Source organism: Anarhichas minor, unplaced genomic scaffold (genome assembly GCF_050575085.1).
Source record: "Anarhichas minor isolate MPS153535 unplaced genomic scaffold, ASM5057508v1 ptg000026l, whole genome shotgun sequence".
NCBI classification, from domain to species: domain Eukaryota; kingdom Metazoa; phylum Chordata; class Actinopteri; order Perciformes; family Anarhichadidae; genus Anarhichas; species Anarhichas minor.
The window spans coordinates 13,959,501-13,981,720 of NW_027466472.1; the positions used below are offsets into that span (position 1 = coordinate 13,959,501).

The 22,220-nt window shown below is 42.7% G+C and overlaps 1 protein-coding gene across 1 annotated transcript in view; it reads right to left on the reverse strand.

The window, feature by feature from the left end:
- The window catches only part of dph1 (diphthamide biosynthesis 1), a 54,402-nt gene that overhangs the window by 2,351 nt on the left and 29,831 nt on the right, over positions 1-22,220 (reverse strand). The window contains 7 exon segments of the mRNA XM_076100269.1: positions 2,164-2,242; positions 7,314-7,414; positions 12,630-12,786; positions 13,490-13,558; positions 16,296-16,417; positions 18,004-18,158; positions 21,344-21,465. Of these exon segments, the coding sequence (XP_075956384.1) occupies positions 2,164-2,242; positions 7,314-7,414; positions 12,630-12,786; positions 13,490-13,558; positions 16,296-16,417; positions 18,004-18,158; positions 21,344-21,465 (805 nt within the window).

The window sequence follows — 22,220 nt, forward strand, 5'->3', positions numbered from 1 at the left end:
ACCAATCCATGACTTTTGATGCTCACATTAGGATGCTGACTCCTATCAAATTTCTTTTGACTAAGAAACATAGCCAAACTAAGGTCTGCTCCGTCAAAGAAATGGTGATGCTATGTGCGCTCTTATCTCATCCCATTTGGACTACAGTTTACCTGCCTTATGTCTTCATTTCACCGTTTAGAAACTGTACAAAATGCTGCCGCTTGGCTCTTAACACAATCCAACAGATGGTCACATATTACACCTATTTCAACCTTTCTGCACTGGCCTCCAGTACATTTTAGTATTCATTTTCAAATGTTGGTGCTTACTTATATAGCCCTACATGGCCTGGCCCCACAGTACATCATGGATCTTGTGCGTCCCCACACCACGAGCTGAGCTCTTAGGTCCGTTATCCTCCTGCACATTTTAAGGCTCTATGGACTCTAAAAGCAGCTAAAAAAACATTTGTTCAGACAGGCTTTTAGCTACCATGTTTTCTGTGTTTTAACTTCTTACTATATGTCTTATGTTTTCATCTTTGTTGTATTTATTTTAATTAGATTTTCTTTTCTTTGACCGCAAAGCACTTTTGTCTTGCTTTCTCTGCTTCACTCTCTGCATAGATGTTTATATAAAAGGCTGATCGTAGCACATATCTGATTTTTACTGTATGTATGTATGTATGTATGTGTCTTTGAGGTACAACAAAATAATAAAGTTCTTCCTTAATATCCAGCTAATAATGTGGATGAAATTCCCTAGCGTTTCTCCTAATTAAACAAACAATCTGTATGCTGGGATAAATCCTTCTTTCCTGTCCCCAAACATCCTTCTGGTGGAGTTTTCTTCATTTTCTTCTTTCCTCGGCCCCGATTCCACCCGGCTCTCATTTCCTTAGCTTTTACCCTCTGCTCTCGTCCTCTCTCGCACCAACTGCCTCTCTCTTTGGAACTAGCTTCTTGCTAATCCCTGCTCTGACAGGAGAGCCAAGTGTGTCTTATTGACTATAAATATAACATGAGACGCACTGAAAATAAATGCTGCTGCCCCCCCCTCCTCCCCTCTCCTTGCTCACTCCACCCTCCCATCTCGTTCCTCCTCATCTTCATTATAAATGCCAAAAGCACAGTGCGCTGAGACATACACTCAGAGGCATGAGATGTGGGTGAATTAAGACTCATCACAACCGCGTGCGGCCGCAAATTATTTAAATGCACAGACATTGTTCCCAAATAGCTAGCGGGGAGAGCAAAGTGAGCTCGAACTAAAAAGGCTTAAGAAAACAGATTGCTGCTTTCCTCATTACAGCGGGGTGATTTCAGACTTCACATGAACCAGGATAGACCTCAGTCAGAAAGAAAACAAAACAATCATTACTTTTTCTCCTCAGGTGAACGCTATCATTATTCTTAATGGCCTCGTTCTGAAATGTATGAGCAGCACAAGCGGTGCACACAGATGTGCAGTCGGAGGAAGACAGCGGCCATTTGAAATCACACTCCAATATCCAAGACAGCAATTCCCCTCGCGGCCATTTCACAAGGTTTTATATCAGTAGCATATCTTTGAGGGAAATCATTGAATGAATTAATAGTCGACATCAAATGCTAACCAGCCAAGTCACATAATGGCACATAACTGCCAGCACATCACAAAGTGTCTACACCAGCTGCAGCGGCACACAAACAAACGCTTGCTTTGAAATGGATCTTTATGGGTTGCTGTCCAATCTATCTCTCTCTCTTTAGAAAAACAAGACAGCTGCAGGAGGGGAGGGGTGATGGAGTCTGTGTGATCCTGTGGCCAGTAGGGGGGGCTAGTCTTCTGCAGATGCTGTTTTCTGGGCATGTGTGTGTGCTGTTGTGTTTTATAGCAGGGATAGAGGGAGAGAAAGAAAGAGGGAGGGGAGTAGGCACGATTCCTCATCCCCAGCACAAGCAGGCCTTGATGAGTCCTATACACACTCACAACCCTTGCAAACGCTTCCCCATAACATTGTAGTAGTTCCTTTATCTCATGTGCTTCGATGAAGGCTTCAGCAGGACATCTGTCAGGGGGTCTGTGTACTATGCAGGAAGGTCTGCGTGTTTCTGCGTTTGTGTGTGCAATCCATGAGCCTCCACTGATAAGTGAGTGACAGCTGTGAGCTTGCTGTGAGACTATAAGGTGCATGTTTACCTCATATGGAGACAGCAGGGGCTTGGAGAAGGCTGTGCCCCAATCGATAGAAAGGCGTGGACAAGCGATCTGGATCCACCTGTAGGGAGGAGATGGTATAGATTTGTGCTCAAATGTACATCCGCGACAAGAGTGCAAATGTGTGCGTGTGTAAAACAGAAGCAGTCAGAGAGGGCGAGAGACCGAGGGTCCTATTCGACAGGCAGGGCACATCTGTGACTGCACGCTGCATGTGGAGACGTGATGTAATGGGTCGTGCAGGGAACCTCCCTCCACCTGATCTCCAGCATCTGTTGGCGAGATCTGTCCTAATTTGCAAAAGCTCTAAAGACGGCCACGCTACACAGTCTGAATACAGAGCCCGCCCAGTGAAAGAGGGAGGCTGAAGAGAGAGGGAGGAAGTTGTGTGTTGGTGGTGGGATGGGGGGGGGGGGAGGGGGGGACTGGTTGCAGGAGGCATAAACAATAAAACAGGAAAAGAAGTGAACGGAGGTGAAAAGAGAAGAAATGCAGTGAAAGAAAAGAGGGAGAGGTTAGGTGAGTGTGAATAAAAAAACGCCGCACCAGCCCGGTCTCCACGGAGGTAGCCTACATAGCTGGCAGACAGGGTGGGGTGGGGGGTGTTGTACATGAGAGAGATGGGGAGGCGGGTGAGGAAAAAAGGACACAGATATACAGCGATAGGGAGAAAGAGCAATGAAGATGAAAACAGAGGGAGGGGGATTGAGAAGGCACAAGCTCAAAGAGAAGAGAGAACAGAGGCAGAAGAGAGGAGGAAGATTGGCAGGGAGAAAAGTGTTTACTCTAGAAAATGCATGAGAGAGGGATGAGGAGGGCGTGGATGTAAACAGCTGGAGGGAAAAAATGAACAATGGGAAAATGGAGACGGAGAGAAGCGTTCGGGGCTACAGGGGTTAGCTTTCACGGATCAATGCTATCCGCAGCTCCATCTTCACTCAGGGAGCGGACCCTCCCTTGTCCCTAAACCTAATGATGGAGCTCCATCAGATATATTGACAAATATGAATTGAGTTGCAGTGCATTTAGGAACTCTGTAGATAACATTAAATCTTGGTAAATGTCAAAAGGAATACATCTTTTTGAGATTTAAGCAAAGGAATATAGGCGAGTAAAGCGAGTAAAGCAGTGTAGATGGAAAACACTTGAAATAAATGTTTTTTTTGTCCTAATCACTTGAATACCTTCATGTTTACGCTAATGCGTCAAAATCCCCATCTGTCTGGTATTCATCTTCCAACTTTCACACAATTTCTCAACTCATTCATCGGTTGAGAGCCAGCTGAGTCAGAGCTATTTGAACCAATCTCCTGAGACCTACAGTAGGTTTGGTGAGTAGAGATGGCGATGTGGAATCTGAGATATGACCTTTACGTCCGTCGGCTGCTATTCATAACCAGAGCCGAACACTGCACATGTGTCAAAACCAGTTTCGCCCAAACACACAGGAAAGGGGAACAAATCATAACGGGGGAGTCTGACAGTTTGCATTTGTGTGCACACTTGAATGTGTGTAGCCATGTATATGCACTTCTTCTGGATGTACCTGTGTGTAGTGTGTAGAATGAGCTGAAAAGAACACTGGAAGAGGTTAAAAGAGGGACAGTGATTAATAAAGCAAACCAAGACTCCTCCACTAAATCCTTGGGGCTGGCATTGAGAGGAGGGTCTGAGAGGAGAGCGAGATGGAAAGCATGAAAGAGAGCAGATAGCTGATTGGCACATACGCAGACCCAGAAGGGAACATTCTAATATTAGCACAGTGACTGAGTTCAGTAGAATGTATGGTGCCATGGCTGGTATTGCCCCCCAGAATGTGGCCCAAATTGTATTTCCAGCCCTTATCTGGCCTTTAATCTAGCCAGCACAGTAGAGATCCCACATCATGGGGTGCAGTGGAACAAAGAGAGAGCTGGAGGAAAGAACAGAGAAAGAGGTGCAGAGACAAAGCAAAAATGTGGGCTCTTGTCTCTGGCAGTGGAGCCTTGTTTCACAACTTATTTCTAAGCAAAGATTTACCGAAATGAGGAATGTATGAATACGACTTTGACGGAAACCTTGTCTCTTCAGTCCCTACAGGAACCGTTCGAGACATGCAAGGAATTAGAGGAACAGGATGCAGGACTGGTGCAGATTAAGCTGTGATATATAAAGGTGAGGTAGCATGACATTTAGCACTGCTATGCAATGTGAGCTCCAGGCCTGGCCAAGCCGCATTACCTGCTGTGGCCCATTACACCCCGATACTATTAGGGAGACCTCCACCTGCATGGCTGCGATTCAATTACACTCAGTCTTGACCCGGCAAAAGGGCGTACAGACAACCTTTAAGCAGTATGGGGTGGGGGGGGGGGGGGGGGGGGATGTAAAATGCGCACCTTTAATCGCAAACTTAATTGGATGAGAACAAACAATTCCATTTCAGTGGGGTCAAAAAATACAATTCAAACAGAAAGATAAAAGACTGCAATGCACAGGGTGGCATTTGAAGTCGAGTAGAGATAAGTGTGTGGGTGTACAGATATCTGTACAATAGTTTAAAACCTGCTTGGGGACAGCCTAATTACACACTTAAGAGCATATGCTAATAGTGTCTCTCTGTTTATATGAGTCTAATGACTCATATAAAAGCCTGGGGGGTGGGCTCTGTACAGTGTGCTGAGCACTAATGCGTCCTCTACCACCCTACTGTCTGACTCTCTTTCGCCCTCTCCGTCTCTCCTTCTATTCCTCCTTCAACACAGCTTCACACACCTGGTGGTTTGTAATATCTATGGTAGCCTCAGGTAAGATGCCTGAGTATTTACAGACTATTCTGAGCTGTGAGGGGAAACAAATTAAACATCGACAAAGGCATTATTATGACAAATAAATGTAATGGTATCCAACACAGCTGGACATTGAACTTCCCTACGTGTTTCGCGTTCGACCAAAATTTGGTTGTTCAGATTCCTCTTTCTTATTATACTTTGATGAGAGAGTTTCTCACTTTAATTCGATTCTATAGTGTATATCACTCCAAGTGAGATATTGAAAAAAAAGTATGGATTTATGAACGCGATGGAAACCGTTTCAAATTCTTGAGAATTCTCAGATGAAACCCAGCCCTACTCTTTAAAAGTACAAAGAAAGAATTATTGTTGCATTGCATCCTGATGAATGTAGTTGCCCTTTTATTAGCGACACCGACCTAAAAACTGATGCAGTCTACAACAACAGCCCCACAGCAAACGCTACGTTCACGAAGGTTCTAATGTTCAGTGTTTGTTGAAACTGTTAATTCAACTTCACGGACATTTTGGAGGCTGTGGTGTTAGGAGTTATTACATTTTATTGGGTCACACTGAGATAATCATATACATTATATATAATTTGACAAAGGGCTATTAAAGGATTTTAAAAGTTAATTAGCGATATGTGTACCTTCTAAACTGGCCACTGGGTATAACACTATAAAGTGTATTTCTCTGAGTTTACAATACACACATGAAATGGGCTACATTTAGTATCTTAACACTTTAGTTTTCTTGACATCAACACCATAAATGCTACTGAAACAGACCTTGTTGAAAAGCTTTTGTCTGTAATGGTTTGTTTTGGTTGGGTGAATCGTGCCTGACTTACATAATTTCAGACTTCCACTCATACGTCAGTCTAAAGAGGAGAGCCAAAAAAAACAAAGAAAAACATTACTTCTACCACAATCGCGCGCTTTCCAAAAACAGCCCCCTCAACTACCTCTGCATCTCTCTTCTCTGTCTCCAACTCACTCTCGATCTCTCTGAGACCTTCTGTCCTCCTCTCACCCACTCCTCCCTCACACATCACACTTCTCATTACTCCACAGTGAGAGGCCAATCCGAGGGAGTGTGAGGAGCATGTTTGTGTGCCTGTGTGTGATTGGAGATGTTGCACATCAATGTCTCACTAACCGCTTGTCCATCTTCACCTCTGTTTGGAAGTCAGATAAATTGGAGAAGGTGCACCTTGAAGCCTGAGCACTTGATATTTCTTTGAAGAAACTTGAGTGAATTTTTTCTAAGACTGCAATGAGTGTTGCCGGGCTAAATAACAGCGTTAAGTGACATGGCTGAGTTCAGAACCTGCCACTCTGATTATCATGCATGAACATGTATAAGAAAATCAGCAAGTACATCAATAATGTAATAATGTCAAAGTATGTGAGTAAATGGGTAAGTGTTGATTATGTGTGAGTGGTTTGTAGTTTCTACGTGTTGCGGGAATGCAAGATATTTTTTTAATCATGAGAAGAAAAAAATAAAACACAGAAAAAGCAAGGGGAAGGCTAATATATATATTTTTTACAAAAGTACATGATAAAAAGTATGCACTTATTAGCTTATTCAAGAACACAATCCCTCTTTCTATGCCCTTGTGTCAAAGCTGAGGAAATTGTGCATTATGCTCAACTATTTGTTTTTGCTGCGGAGGCAAAAATATGGAATCTCACCAAGCCATGAATGCCAATTTTGTTTATGAAGCTAAACACCCGTATTTCTGCTGCTTGTTGTAGTGTCCACTTGTAAATTATGCTGAACCACCAGTTGTGTGCAATGATGCTTACAGAATACATTTCAAAAGTTGTTGATTGCAACTTTTAGGCGACTACTTGCTGTTGAACATAATAGACCTGCCGGTATCCGTGATGTGAAAGATAAATTAGCCACTTGTTAACAAAAGAGGCACAGCAGTGATTAAGAATTAGCAAATGAAGAAAACAACGAGCCAAAGGAAGTGTTTTAGTGACGTGTGGAAGACAATGGAAGTAATCCAGACTTTAAGGTTGCAGGAAGCCATGACAGGTGGAAAAGAAAAAGTGACCAAATGAGGCTCTTCAAGCCTTTGCATTAACAAAAATAACATGGCAACCTTTTGACTGTATAAGAAAAAATCTCAGCCTCCAATGGTTCATGCATTGTAGCGTGGCTCAAAAGCTTCTGAGGTGTCGTCAGGGAGAACAGACCAAAATCACTGGCTTCTGCAAGGCTAGGAGAATATGGGCCAGTGATGATAATCCATCTGCCAAGGCCAAGCTGTTCGTATTCACTGAATAGGACGTGTCCTAATTTGGGGGTGTGTCAGCTTATGTTTATGTGCATCTTAATACTCACGCATCTACTTCCTGCATCAGATCCAGCTTGCCTGGGAAAATCTCAGACAGAAGCACTCGAGTGAAGGACTTGCCCAATGAATGGAGCCTTGACTCCAGGTGCTAGGAGGAGAAAGAAGTAAAGTAAAATGACAAAGGGAAAGGTTTAAATATCCACACATCAAACAGAATTCTCTCCAGTGTTGTGAAACTAAACAGAATCAAATGAGAAGCTACAAATCACAAAACCCATGACTCCCTCACACACAGACGGTGTAATCTATATATGCAATCTAGGGTTGTCCTGATGTTTTTGCTTTAGTGTTTTTAATCACAGCAGGAAGACTATTTCATCCAGCTCTAAGTTTCTGAAGCAACATATACGCATCCATTGCAAGGTAGCAGACAGATTTGGCTCCTCAGCCTCGTCCTGGCACTCTCACGCCAGGTGGGATGTGTAATCCTTGGAGCACCAATCATGTAATAATAACCTCAATGTAAAAACGCCTACAAATGTAATACAATTTGCACTTAATCTGATCTAAAATGTAATAAAACCCAATAATATAATAACTCGAACAATAATGTACTAAACGTCTTGACTGATGTTTTAACAGCTGGGTCATTTTAGTTAAAAACTGGCAATGTAGTCATTTTGACAGATAATGTCACAAAGTGTGCTTTTTTTATTTGAAATATAAAGTGTACAAGTTTACAGAATTGATGGTACTGTCAGTGTCATGATAGTCTACTGAAGACCCAAAATTTGACACTGATTTCATGTTTGGAAATGCAAAGTCTAGGCTTTATTTAGAATTAGAAATTTACAACTGATGACAAGTAGCACGTTGTTATGGGAAGATGGAACTAAAATCCCTATCAATGGGAAATGATGCTGATTGGTTACTGTCCAAGGATTGTCCATTAGACCAGAGTGGATATTAGATTCGGCACCATCAGAGAATGACAAAAACTGCGGAATTTCCCGTATGTTACACAAGCGAGCCATGAAGGCAAACAAGTAGATTCAATCTCCATGAAACAACCAATCCGGAATTTTAGTTTAATGAGAGAGTTAAAGTAGAGGAGAAAATGGAGGAACACATGGAGAGCCGTGGCTTTGATGACGCATTTTACTTCCATGTCATTGACGGGAATGCATCAGGATGCATTAGCGTTTACACTACTAAAAGATATGTGGTCCCAGACCACCTCAGCTAGCGGTTTGAGTGATCAGATCACAATGCGTCTTGGTGTTCATCAACACTTGTATTTAGCGCTGTCCACTTCCGATCTCTCAAGACGCATTTTAAAACAGTGTAAACAGGGTCAGCTCAGTTTCTCTCAGTTTCTACCCGGAGCTCAAAACTGCAGGAGAGGGGGAGGAGGTCAGAACTTCATACCGAGCACCGCTTCAGACTCCATCTTCACAATGCCCACATTACTGCTGACACTGAGCAAATCCACCTGTCAATGTCATACTACACCTCACATTCACAAATAAACAAGATCCTGTGATACTTGAAATCCTTCACTTCTGACCGCAATTTCACTGTCAACCTAAAGAGATGAATCCTGTGTTTTTAGACTGAGTATCATACCCTCAGACTTGGGTTGAATCTCGCAATCACTTCACACTCAGCAGTAAACCAGTAAAATGTGTACTGGAGGTAACAGCCTGATGAAGCAAACAGCACTACATCATCAGCAAATATGCAATCTTTAGGTCACCAAACTGGGGTTTCTCAAATCCTTGGATGCACTTAGAGATTATATCCATCATAGAATTGGGGAAAAAAGCAAAACCCAGTCCAACTCCCATGAGAACAAACTTCTACTATTTGTTGCTGATAGACACAACTCCCACTCTATTTTTGAAGTGCCACTCACAACGTCCTGAGGTCACAATCATAAACCTTCACGTCCATAAAACGTGTGAACTTTAGGAAAGGGGTGGTCTATTGTTTGCTGATGAGCCGTTATAGTCCGTGACTCACAGTCATATACAGTGCCTTGCATAAGTATTCACCCCCCTTGGATGTTTCATCCTTTTGTTGCTTTTATACATGAAATCATGGTCAATATAATTTGGCTTTTTTGACAAGAATTTGCAAAAAAAAACTTAATATCAAAGTGAAAACAGATTTTTACAAAATAATGTCAATTAATTAAAAATATATAAAGTAAAGTAAAGATGGACATGGTGCGTTTGTGGTGATGTGCAGTGTTTGGTGTTCACCAAACATAGCGTCTAGTCTGATGGTCAAAAAGCTAAATTTGTGTCTCATCAGACCAAAGAACCTTCTTCCAATTGACCTTGGAGTCTCCCACATGCCTTTGGGCGGATTCTTTCTACAGTGGCTTTCTCTTTGCCACTCTCCCATACAGCTTCGACTGGTGAAGAACCCGGGCAACAGTTGCTGTATGTACAGTCTCTCCCATCTGAGTCACTGAAGCTTTGAACTCCTTCAGAGTGGTCCTAGGTGTCTTGGTGGCCTCCCTCATCAGTCCTCTTCTTGCCCGTTCACTCAGTTTGTGAGGGTTAGGGTCTAGGAGATTTAAGCAAGTACCATACTCCTTCCAATTCTTAATGATGGACTGAACTGAACTCTGTGGGATGTCCAGTGAGTTGGAAATATTTTTGTAGCCATCTCCTGACTTGTACTTTTCAATGATCTTTTCTCTGAGTTGCTTGGAGTGTTATTTTGTCTTCATGTTGCAATTGTAGCAGGAATACTGATGAACCAGAGAGTGGACCTCCCAGACACAGGTGTGTTTATACTAAATTCACTTGACACACAGGTCAACTGCACTCAGGTCATCTCCATTTCACTACTTGTGACACTGCTGGCATCAACTAGCTGGACTTCTGTTGAATTAGGTCAGTCACTTTAAAGGGGGCGAATACTTATGCAAACACTTATTTTACACTATATATTTTTAATTAATTGACGTTAGTTTGTAAAAATCTGTTTTCACTTTGACATGAAAGAAGCTTTTTTTGCAAATTCTTGACAAAAAAGCCAAATTATACGGACCATGATTTCATGTATAAAAGCAACAAAAGGGGAAAACATCCAAGGGGGGTGAATACTTATGCAAGGCACTGTAGATGTGGCCTTCCTTTTCTACATGCAAAACAGTGCGTTGTGGATTTTTAAAGGCCGATATAATAATGATAGTTTGGAGCACGAAAGAGCAGATAGACGATTAATCAGCCAAAATGAATACCAAACTCAAATTATACCTCAATAAATAGCTTATAAGAAGCTGGAACTGAACAGCAAACGCAAAGTAATTAATGAATTAATCTGGAACAGAACATCAAACTACCCATAAGAAAAAAAAAATCTAAGCAAGAGCATTTTTATTTTTTGAAAGAGAGAAGTCAAAGTTTTATCATCAAGTTTTATCGTCTGTGTTCATGACGTGCTTTACTTCTGTTGACTTCTTTTGCATACAACATTTTCAATAAACCCTTTATTTGTCACTCCGTATTAGTAAGAGAATATCTTGGATCTAGATTTGATGGATTACTAGCTTCAAACGGATGCGTGACACATGGTGAAGTGACGACCAATCACAGGTTTTTGTTTTACTCCGTTCTGTACCATCTAAAAAAATGCCGTTAGCCAGTCTCCAGTGCCATTTAACGACTTAACTACATCAACGAGTGCCTGAGAAACACTTTGACAATGAATGACTCGCCGACAAAGTAGCTTGCCATCTTGGTCGTTTTGTTGCTGTTGTCGCTCGTAGTGTGAACCTAGCATTACACTTCAGGCAACTCTGAGTACTCAGCCAGGAGTTTGGCTCCAGAATTGATGCTATGTGTAGAGGTGAGCCCAACTTTATCTTTTTAAGCAAGGGTTTAGCACACAAAGGCCCTCAGCCTTGCCTTATGTTTTGCAAGTCACCAGACTCCTACACCACCCTGGTGGGGATAGTGGGCCCATGTGGAGGTGGGCCCACTTTACTTCCTCATATTGAGCTGGATCGGGCACCTTGGGTACAAGCTTAGACACTTATATGGCATATCAATAAATTAAACTGTTTAGCCACTTCAAGGGATTCTTCTCCTTGCTGTCTCTGCCTTGAAGTTTTGGGCATTAACTGAGGTGTTATTCAGGGGAGCAGAGAGTCAGCCAAACCAAGGGAAGAAATCCCATAAATGTTCTTTTGGTAAGATAAAGGTATGAGAGTTGCTGATATCCACTGTCCTTGGGAGTATCATGAGACATTTCTACAACTGTGCTCTTATCAGAGATAGTTCTGTCCCCTTACTTGAGAGGATATCTTACACTGTACTTCTTAATCTCGACAGATCGTTATGGTAGAGCTGGTGGGCCTTTTTATTCAAATCCAAATTTTTTTTATACATCCTCTCCCTGCCAATCGAAACAGAAACTTTTCGCTCTCTGGTTGACATTTGTACATCAATGGTAACTTCATCTTTCATGTCTGGATATATTCAAACAGGAGAAGCGCACCAATATAAGCCGAAAAAATGTTTACTCCACGCCTAGTTCTGGAGATTTCTTTTAACCTTTTACATCTAGAGGTCCAAGCATTCTACCGATTATGTGAAGACAGTATAGCTACTAAACAAAGTCAACCACACAACAGTACAGGAAAAAAGGAGAAAGAATGAAGAGAACGGGCAGTGGAGGGGAAAGCAGCAGCAGGAGAAACAATGGGTTAGTAGTGACCAGAAAGGACTTCTCGGTCGATCCCAGTCAGAGACGGACTTGTGGGCATGCTAACGCGTAACAGCTCATACTCGCAAAGACTTTGAGTTCCTCACTCAACACACTACTGGACCAGCAGTAGCGTACAAACACAAAGTACCTATGAATACGTTTCACAGGATTATTACAGTGACATTATTATAACATGAGAAGCAATTTTGAGTGACAGATTTTCTGATTGAATTTAGGATTCAAATAGTTAATTGACTACACATTTATATGTTGTGCTGGGAATTGTTAATTGCTGAGGAAAAGCAGGGATTTCATATATTATCTTTTAACCCTTTGAATATTGATTTGTAATTGTTTCTCACATACATTGCCGAATCAATAAAATAACTTGCTTAAAACCACTAGTACTAATACAACCAGCCTTGAGGCCAACGGCAAGATCAACATAGGGCTCTCTAAGGCTGTTTGGCAGCATCATTCTAAATGTGAAATAACAAGCTCCCAGTGTGAAGACTGCTGGTCCTATTAGTACTTCATGTCACCAAACCATTTGTCAGAGAAACTCACACTGCTAAATATTACAAGCCATTGCACAAGTGGCCTTAGGACATGTAGACTGTGAGGATGCAGACTCTCACCTCCATGACTTTGGGGCTGCCCTGCCGGCCCAGCGTGCCCATGATCAGGCCCCATCTCTGGGCCGATCGAGCCTTGTCAATAGCCTGGAGCCTCAATGCACGCATGGCTTCGTGGTCATAGTACTCCCTGGAGAAGACCTTACTGTAGGGGTCATATCTACGAACAAATATAGGCAGGAAAAGGCAAAGACGCACCAATGTTAGTGGAACGTATACACATAAAATGACCATATCATACACACTACCAAGTACCAACTATTGTTCAGCTATCTGTCTTGAAGACAGAAATGCAATAAAAGATGAAAAAATCCAATCATGAAAAGCCATCAAGTATGACAGGAGTTGGTGTATCTTAAGAAAAATTGAGGTATTTCTGAGCATCTAATCTCCTTTTCTCCGGTACAAGAGGTTCCCTTGAGATTAGAATCTTGTTTATGAGCGAGACCTGTGATCTGTGCAGCAGTGCATATGTCTATAACGACAAAATGTCACTTTGCATACAAACAAGACCTCATCAAAACAGAACTTCATCCTCACAAAATGTTATCACGACACTGCAATACGATGAGTGATCATAACTGCAAGGGACTATTTTATGTGAAAAACATCATATTTTCTATGCATAAAACATTTTTCTTTGGATATGAAAAAATGAACACTATTACATTTGTAACATGACTTTTCTCCTTAGTTTGCCAATTTCTGCTGTTAAATTTGTTTTATTCAGATCCCAAAACGTGTGAACACAATAAAGCTGTGGTGCTAACTCACTAGAATGAACATTTTGTAGATGACGTCAATATTTTTACAGAGAAACGGAAATATTTCATGACAAATGGCATCATTTTGTTCCACAATACCTGTAAGCAGGGATGTCTGGGTTTGCGATCATGATTGACTCCAGGTGAAATCTTCCATCTCCCAGATAACTATAGAAAAACACCATGCAATTCAATTTCAAACAATTTGTGCGAAGGAACCCCCTCTCGACAATAAAATGCTATGTGCAACCACAATAAATACTGGCCTATTATTCTCTTACACAGGCTTTCTCTCTCGCTCTCTTTTTAAATCAATTCCTCTCTCTGCAGCCTTTTTAACAGAAGACCAAAGTGTTACCAGGCAGAAGGCCTGAGGCCTGGGGCGGAGGGTCTTCCCATCTCTGCTGTCGGGGAACATGACCCCAACGATTGGGGCATGCTGTTTACAGAGAATGCAAGCCCTTGCAATTAACCCAGGGTCTGGTGCTGGGGATACGCCAGAGACCGAGTGGAAGCAGAGTTCACCGACCACAAGTACACGGAGGAATGTAGGTGCCTGAAAACACAAGCTCAGGCGGAACGGCCTCATAAACTCCCCTCTCAGAGTCGGGCTGAGAAGAATCCTGCTGATAGTGTGAGGGGGCTTAGGTCGGTACCCCTGCTCATTACTGTACGGTCTCAGTGGGCCTATTGACTTGCAATTAAATCCACTAATTGGTCAACGTTTAGAGCAGCTTGAATCAGGCTGTGGGTGATTTACCATAGAGGCTACCTGGAGACATGTCTCGACAATACTTTATTTTTAAGTGTGTGTGTGTGTGTGTGTCAAAGTACACATGCATCTCTCACTGTGCGTGTCTGTCACAAATAACAATGAACGACAACACAAAATGTACCCGAGCAGCGCCTCTGTTGCATTGCTTCTCTTTGCTTAGCAACATCCAAGGCCTTTATACAATTATGTTCACAATACACCTGCTGCACTTTGGCCGTGGTGGTCCACAGCTCTCTGTAGCTTCAAGAGGCTGGGGTGTGCTCGGCTCTAAAGCTACCGTCACAGTCCTTCCATTCATATTCTATTGTTCTTTGTAAGAGTGCTCTCGCGATGATGGTAATGCTCTGCGTCTTTGAATTATGCAACACCATATCTTCGGGTTCACATCTTTATATTGTTCCATTACGAGCGGGAGCTGGAGTGGAGGCAGCGGATAGAAATGGTTCACTGATCATAGCTCTTTTCATTGCAGCTTTTAAAAAGAATTCTCTTCATTATAGAAATGAGACAGCTCGGGCCATTTCTAAAGCGTCAAGATGGGGCTCAGAGACTAATACACCCCATCTCATTTTCCATAATGCTCAAGTAGCTCAAATCCTAGGTAAAATGCAATTACAACAAAAAAGAAAATTCTGGAGCACTGACTCACAGCTAATTAATGTAAGATAACCCAATGTTAAATATGAATTTACTGTACGATTAAAGGTGATGGGGGTAAAAAAAAAAATCATGCATTGTTCAAAAGAGCTTGCTCTCTGCTCAGTGCTGCAATTGTGTCAATACTTCAACGGTGATTCTTTAAAGTAGAAGGAAGCTAGTTAATAGAGGGGAACTAGCATTCAGTAATTAAGCTTTGGAGACATGCTTTCACAGCTTAATAAAACATTTCTTCCATTTACGTCTATGATTAAAATTGTACATTGTGTTTGGAGGAGTGGAGGAGAGTGAAGGAGGTAGATACAGCCCACGTCAGTAGGGTTGAAGTCCTGACGACGTCCGTAATTTGTACATGTGAAGATTCTGAGTGTGTGAGAGAGAGCGAGAGAGAGAGACGTGCCAACTCTCATGCAGTTTAATCGATTCTTTCTCCCATCACACCACTACACACACCCCGACTCACACATCAAAGACAACACACATTGGATTAGTAGGTGAAGCACACCCTAACCCTTCCACTTCCACGTACAAACACACACACTAAGAAAGACACACACACACACACACACACCACTTTTACCTCCCATAGGGCCTGGCTTATGCATATGGCAAAGTGTATCCTTGTGTAGCTATTTTAATCTCATGCACTAAGAGGTTGTAATCACATGGACTAACACTAGATGTGTGCAAATCAGACATACCAGGTTATGCACTTAAGACACCCGGGGAATTGCTTCAACTCACTGTGCACCACAGAGCACAGGGTTCTGTTTTCTGTGGCTGCGGAGGTGTTGCTGTTTGTTGCCTGCACATGTTTCTTTGCCAGAGCAGTCTCTTCCCTAAGCTTCCCTTTGACAAGTCTTGCATGCACACACCATTCATGTTGATGTAAAAACACAGATGAGCTGGTCTTTTATGATTCATCATATTCTTCCCCTTTAGAGGAAATAAGAAGTTATAAAACAAAGCTGAAACAAATGTACAGACGAATGGCACAGTTTATCAATCCTCACCATTAACGAGCCACACCGTGATAACACTTCTTAAAACATAGAAAACTGTGGACGTGTGCGGTTGGTTTGAAACAGCCAAATGTTTACGGTTCTGTCTGGCTTCACACAGTTCGATGCTTTGCACGGCGTGAAGGTATTTTCAGGCTTGCTGTTCAGGATCAGCATCTGGCTGGATTCAATAGAAGCCTGATGGGAAGCACGCCGACACAGCTAGATGTCACAGCTAGCTATGCCGAGTGTTAATGGTGTGATGTCAAACTGATTATTCCACGTGTCACATGGGTGGGCACGGCAATGGCAGGGCTAATTATGGCACGTGGTGGGAGGGGGGGATCTGGATGAATCATGGCTGGATGTCTTTGGGTATCTGGATACCTCTCTGCTGCTGACTAACAGGAAGAATGAACAGAACCTGTGCTGAAATTGTGACGTGGGAGACAGGAGGACAGAGGTGTCTTACATTATGGCATTTACATGGCGGTCCAAGCGAGGTGAGGTACAGCCCAAAATTTCTCCTGGTGACAGAGGTCGACACTGTGGTACCAGCACGTCATACTCCGGCTTGAGGGCTGCACTCACACCCTGCAGCATGGAGGAGGGAAGAAGGAAAGATAGTTAGAAATGTACATGTTTTGGGGTGCTCACCCGTTACCTTGTTTTAGAGTAGCCCTAGGTTTGGAATGCATTTGTACTTTATAAAGTTTTGTATATAGTTTATTTTTTACATCGTCAGTTTTTAGTATTTTCATTTGAGATATATATATATATATATATATATATATATATATATATAATGTCACTTCCTCCCTTTCTCACATCTACACATTTCATGGCTCCCCTCCCCAAGACAGTAGACAAACACTCATGCTAATTTGTTGATTACTTGGTTAGTTGATTTAATAAACAGATCTGTAAAACTGAGCTTGTGAATCACATAAAAGCACCACATTAAATATTGAGTTGACCAGAGATGTGCTCATAGGTTTCTTGGATATGAGTCATCCAGGATGAAAAAAGCATAAAAAACAATCAAGCAATCTTATTCGACTAAAGACCAAAACGACCAATTAGAGGGGACAGCCCTAAAGATGACACTGGAAATGTGTCCCTAGTGTGATTTTGAATGGGTCATGTTTAACATAAATTTAACTCCCAATGTGGCCACTCATCGTTAAATGTGTGGATTCATGACTCTGCAGAGCACTGACTAAGAAACTGACTACCACATGACAAAAATAATGACATTAAAAAGATATAGATAAGAAGAATATCAACACATTACCAAGCGAGTTCTAATATTCAACTCTAAAAATCAACTCTTCCATACACCTACGTTCATTTTAGCAAAGTGAGAAGATCAGAGAGTAAACAATTACAGCTAAAAAAAAAGAGTAAGTGTGCTTGAAGGTGGAAGGATAAATGAAACGATCTAATTTAAGGCAGTCCACAGCGAATACGGGTGAACTCGCAGCTTCTCCCGCCCATACTGTGTGACCTTAACAAGCCTACACACCATAAGACATGAGTGAGATGCGTTCAATACACAGCGATATGCACACATATACACATGGATGCACTCAAACACCCCATATAAATATGACCCACATGGCCAGAGCGTGGTGTAAAAATAACAGTTACATTAGTGAAGGCCCAAAGTGGTGTTTGTTCAACAAGGTAAATGAAAGCAACAGAATGCAATATAGAACGGAGAGGCAGTGAGCCTGAAAAAGAAGAAGAAGAAGAAGAAGCAGCTCAATACTATAGCTGCGGCCGCTTCCACTGCTTATGTAAAGAGCAGAACTGAGCACGACGCTGAACCGGGAAGGCCTTCCTAGTTCATTCCACCTTTCAAATCCCAAATAACTGCTGCCAGATTTCTCAAACCCACACTTGAGCTGAGCTTAAGTGTGGAGTACGGGTTTGTTCAAAAAAAAGCCAGGAACCAGATAAGGTATACTGTACAAATGCACAGAATAATGTATATGTGTGTGTGTGTGTTCCTATACTGTACACACAAAATATAAATAGAAGTAAAACAGACAATACACACGTGGCAATGAGCATTCAGTTGAAAACGCAGAACCACATCATGGCAGCTGCCTCTGACTGAGAAATGGACTCATCCACATATACACACACAATCAGACAGACCCAGTGTGCCTAATCACCTGCAGTGCTGCCACGAACTGAATAGTGCTGACGAGTGCCAGAGATTGTGCAGCAGGGAAGTTGAACTTGACCGTGTCCAGGAAGTGTGCGTTGTCCATCTGGATGTCCACAAACACATACAGCATCTTAATACCTGCCGTGGAGTCTATGGGGACTGCAGGGAGACAAAGACAAAAGAAAGACGGATGAATAATTCACTCTGTTATGTCAGGTACACTATTGATGCTGGCTCTAACATTAGCACGCAGGACACGTTCAGCGAAACCACTATATGGGAACACATCACATGCATACATATAAGATCTCAGCAAGTACCGCTGTGATATAACTGAAGCTCATTCAGCGTGAGTCTCCAGCACATGCAGCAACTGATGCAAAAAAAAAACCTCAATTATTTAAGGAAGGAGAGGGACACATGCGATTACTATTACCGCCATTAATTTCACAGGCCATTTACGACGCACCCGGGCCTAGGAGAGGTAGCTAGAACACGTGCCGAGTTAGATGCTGAAGAAGTAAGCGAGAGTCCAAGAAAATAGGGCCAAAGGGGAATTATCGTTGCCGTTGATCAGCGTAATTACTCTTCCTCTTGTGTTAAATCTAATTTGGAGATCAGGAGCGAGGGGACTTTTTCTTTTTTTGTTATGATTAAGCAAATGGCCCATTATGGTGCGAATGTTTTATGAGTGTGAGTGCAGCTTGATGTCGAGATTAAAGCAACTTTGAGAGAGAGAGAGAGAGAGAGAGAGAGAGGGAGGGGGGGGGGGGGGAGGGATAGTGGAGTAAAGTGGGACAAGGAGGCAGAAAAAAGAGAGGGTGAATAGAGATGGGTCAACAGGGAGAGACCGAAGATCTGTGAGATACACGTCTTTAAAGAGGGTTGAAGGCAGAGGGGATGGAGACCGAGGAATGGGAAATTCCAATGAAAGTAGGATGGAAAACACTGAAATTCGATTTAAGGCTGGGGGTAGGCGGTTTAATAATGTACTGTATATATTCCAAAAGATAGGGCATGGGAGATAGGAAAGGAAAAAGTAATAGGATACTGTGTGTGGATGTGTGTTTGGAGGGGTGGGGGGGGGTTGTCAATTAACTGAAAAGAGAAGTGATGAATGGGCTCACATCTCAGCAGAGTGGGAAGGTAAGAAGATGGATAAGGATTTTAAAAAGGGGGGGTGGGGGGGGGGGGTCTTTGCTTCAGGCCACATGTTGAGTGAGAAACCAAGGAGTTAAATATATCATGAAACTAAAAAGGACCGGAGGAGTTAAGTAAAACTCCAGCCTGCTTGTTTATAGGCACTCCCAAAACGTAAAGGGCAAAGAAAAGTGACATCGATCTGTGTTCACATCAGCTTGGTAGCCTGAGAGCACTTAGACGCTGCAATTAGAGACACAGTCAATGAGATGGACAGGACTCACTTGCCCCGTCGGTGGTTTTATACATCTATGCGTTATAGCAATAAGGTCACTCAGTACAGCTGCTTATTAGCAGCCAATCGTAAACAAATACGCAGCCGCATTCATTGCAAGTGAGACCGAGAAAAGGTTTGAACATAATGGTATACTGGCTTATTTACAAATCAATATGTACTAACAGGTTCCATTCTATATTGTGCTCATGGAGAACTTCATGAATAATACAGCAATCACTTGGTGTCTGAACTGATCTATGTCCAATTTGTGGCGGTACGGCCGAAGTCGTATCAGAATTAAACTTCTGCGTCTCTCTAATGCAAACGTTTGTCGTAAGCCTGAGCTGCCGCTGTTCAAAAAGCATTGAGGGCAGCCGTAACGGGTGTTCTGTGGGTGAAAGTAAGACTTGAAGCCCATAAATTATTTGTAATTGGCTAACTGTTTACTGGCCTTTTATGTCAACCAAAGCATCATGCTGGACCACGTCAATAACACCAGCTCAGACTAAAGTGGGTGCCGTGGGTAAGCTTTGCTTTGCAAAATGAGTGCAGCTAAAATAATGGAGACCGGGTCCAGTAATACCAACAGCTGTGGCAGCAGGCCTGACACTTTTTTTCTTTTTTCTCCTGGTGCTTTTTTCCGCCTTTGCAAATAACCACAATGTAAGTGGAAAGTATAAATAAGTTTATTTTGTATAAGTTTATTTTGTATAAGTTTATTTTGCTTCCCCTTTGCTTGCTCTCTCCTCTCGCTCTGACTCCCTTCTCTTTTCAGACGAGTCACACACAAAAATGTTGTTTAAACATCAAGGAGCTTAGATAAAAAACACCCATCCCTCATATCAGCAAATATTATTATTACTTCAAAACATGGTTTTATGATGTTGCCCATATTGCCCTGCACCAGATGGAGGTGCTTTATGACGACAAAAGATGAGATGGCACCAATATTCGCAAAAGCAGATACTGCAGAGGAAATGAAAGGGATGCAGGAGAGAAAGGTTCTCTCTGAGTCAGTAAGAACACAGTGTCAGTAAGAACACAGGACATCATATGCACTGTTGCCCATGATGTCAGATACCGGTATCTGACATCATGGGCAACAGTGCATATGATGTCCTCATGATTGAGTGATGAAGGTCAGGAACACAAACACAGTGGCGCCCTTACACACGGATTCTTTGAGAATCTGTAGGTCATCTCATTTCTTTGAAATTCCCTTCTATCAATTAATATCTGGTCGAACTTCACAACCCACAACGAATTGATCTTTGGGGCTCTTTACCTTTGCTTTCCTCGGGTTCCTCCGAGTATACAGCCCATCTCTTTTGTAAACACACACACACACACACACACACACGCAATCACATAATTCTTCCGCAAAGATCAAATAATGAAAGCGCACATAAGACACAACACACACACAAACAAACAAAAACCACCACAGAGAGAGCTTTTCTGTGTATTAAAATTCTGTTGGTCATTTCTGGTATTTGGGAGAGGTGAGGTTGTTCTGGAGGGGATAGATATCAAAACTATTGATTTAGCATTTCTTCCCATGTTCTGCAAGAGACAGACGGCGGGGGCGAACGTGAAGGTCCTCAAGAACTGCTTGAGGTTTTCAAAGGACGGCACTAATGCATGTTCCCTATTGATCTGCTGGGTAGATGTGATGTCCAGGCTCCGAAGGTCTGATAAGCCTTCTGTACTAGAGCTGGGCGGGCTACAACTACCTAGTTTCATCTTGACATTGATCGATAGCTCCGTCTGTCGGTCCGTCCCTGACTTCTTTTTCGTGCAGCCCACTCTCAGTAGGTGGTAGTCCACGATGCTCGCCCACTTCACGTTCCTTTGTGTGGTACAATCATGCATGCAGAGCGACGGACAGACACAGACAAACGTGCACACGGACAGTGTAGGCACTCACTGAGACAACTGTGGCCGTAGTGCACCATGAAATCCGCTCCTAGGGCTCGAGCGGTGAAGTCGTCCACGCAGCAGGCCCCGTACGTCACGTCCCCCATCACAATGGTATCTGCCTCCGTGAACCTGGGACACACACACACACACACACACACACACACACACACACACACACACACACACACACACACACACACACACACACACACACACACACACACACACACACACACACACACACACACACACACACACACACACACACACACACACACACACACACACACATTTCAGTGCAGTCATGGACCACATGCACATCCTGTTGTTCGTACAGAGCATACCAAGCACGGTGTGATTATGGGAAAGCTGAATTAGATCAATCCCTATCTACTTGCTACAGATAGAGTACATTATATAGTATCTGACAGCATTGTCAGTCAATGAATGACTCACAGCATGACACACTTCTTTTTGCTCCTCATGACCGGCAGCCAAAGGCCTGAGTGCGGCACAAGCTGTCTGGTAGTTAAAGCCCTGCCAGACGAGGGCTAACAGGTCATCAGTCAGCCTGGTCACAGAAAGGAGGCTTCGCAAAAAGAAGAAGCAGTAGGAGACGAGGGCTCGGACTGGTACACATAAGCAGATCAGAGTTTGTAGGGGCCTGGGTTTATAGCACATCTGTCTGGGAAGAGGAGAAACAGCCTCAGCAAAAGTGAACGCTTGCAGCATTCTAAAACACTATTCAGACGAGATGTTTTATGCCACAAGTAGAATGTGAGAGCGTAGCACTGTTCATGTGGGGCTAATGTTCCACTTTGCGCCTGTAATAGAGAAAAAGAAAAAAAAAATTCATGGCCTTCTTCAGAGAAAAAAAAACACCC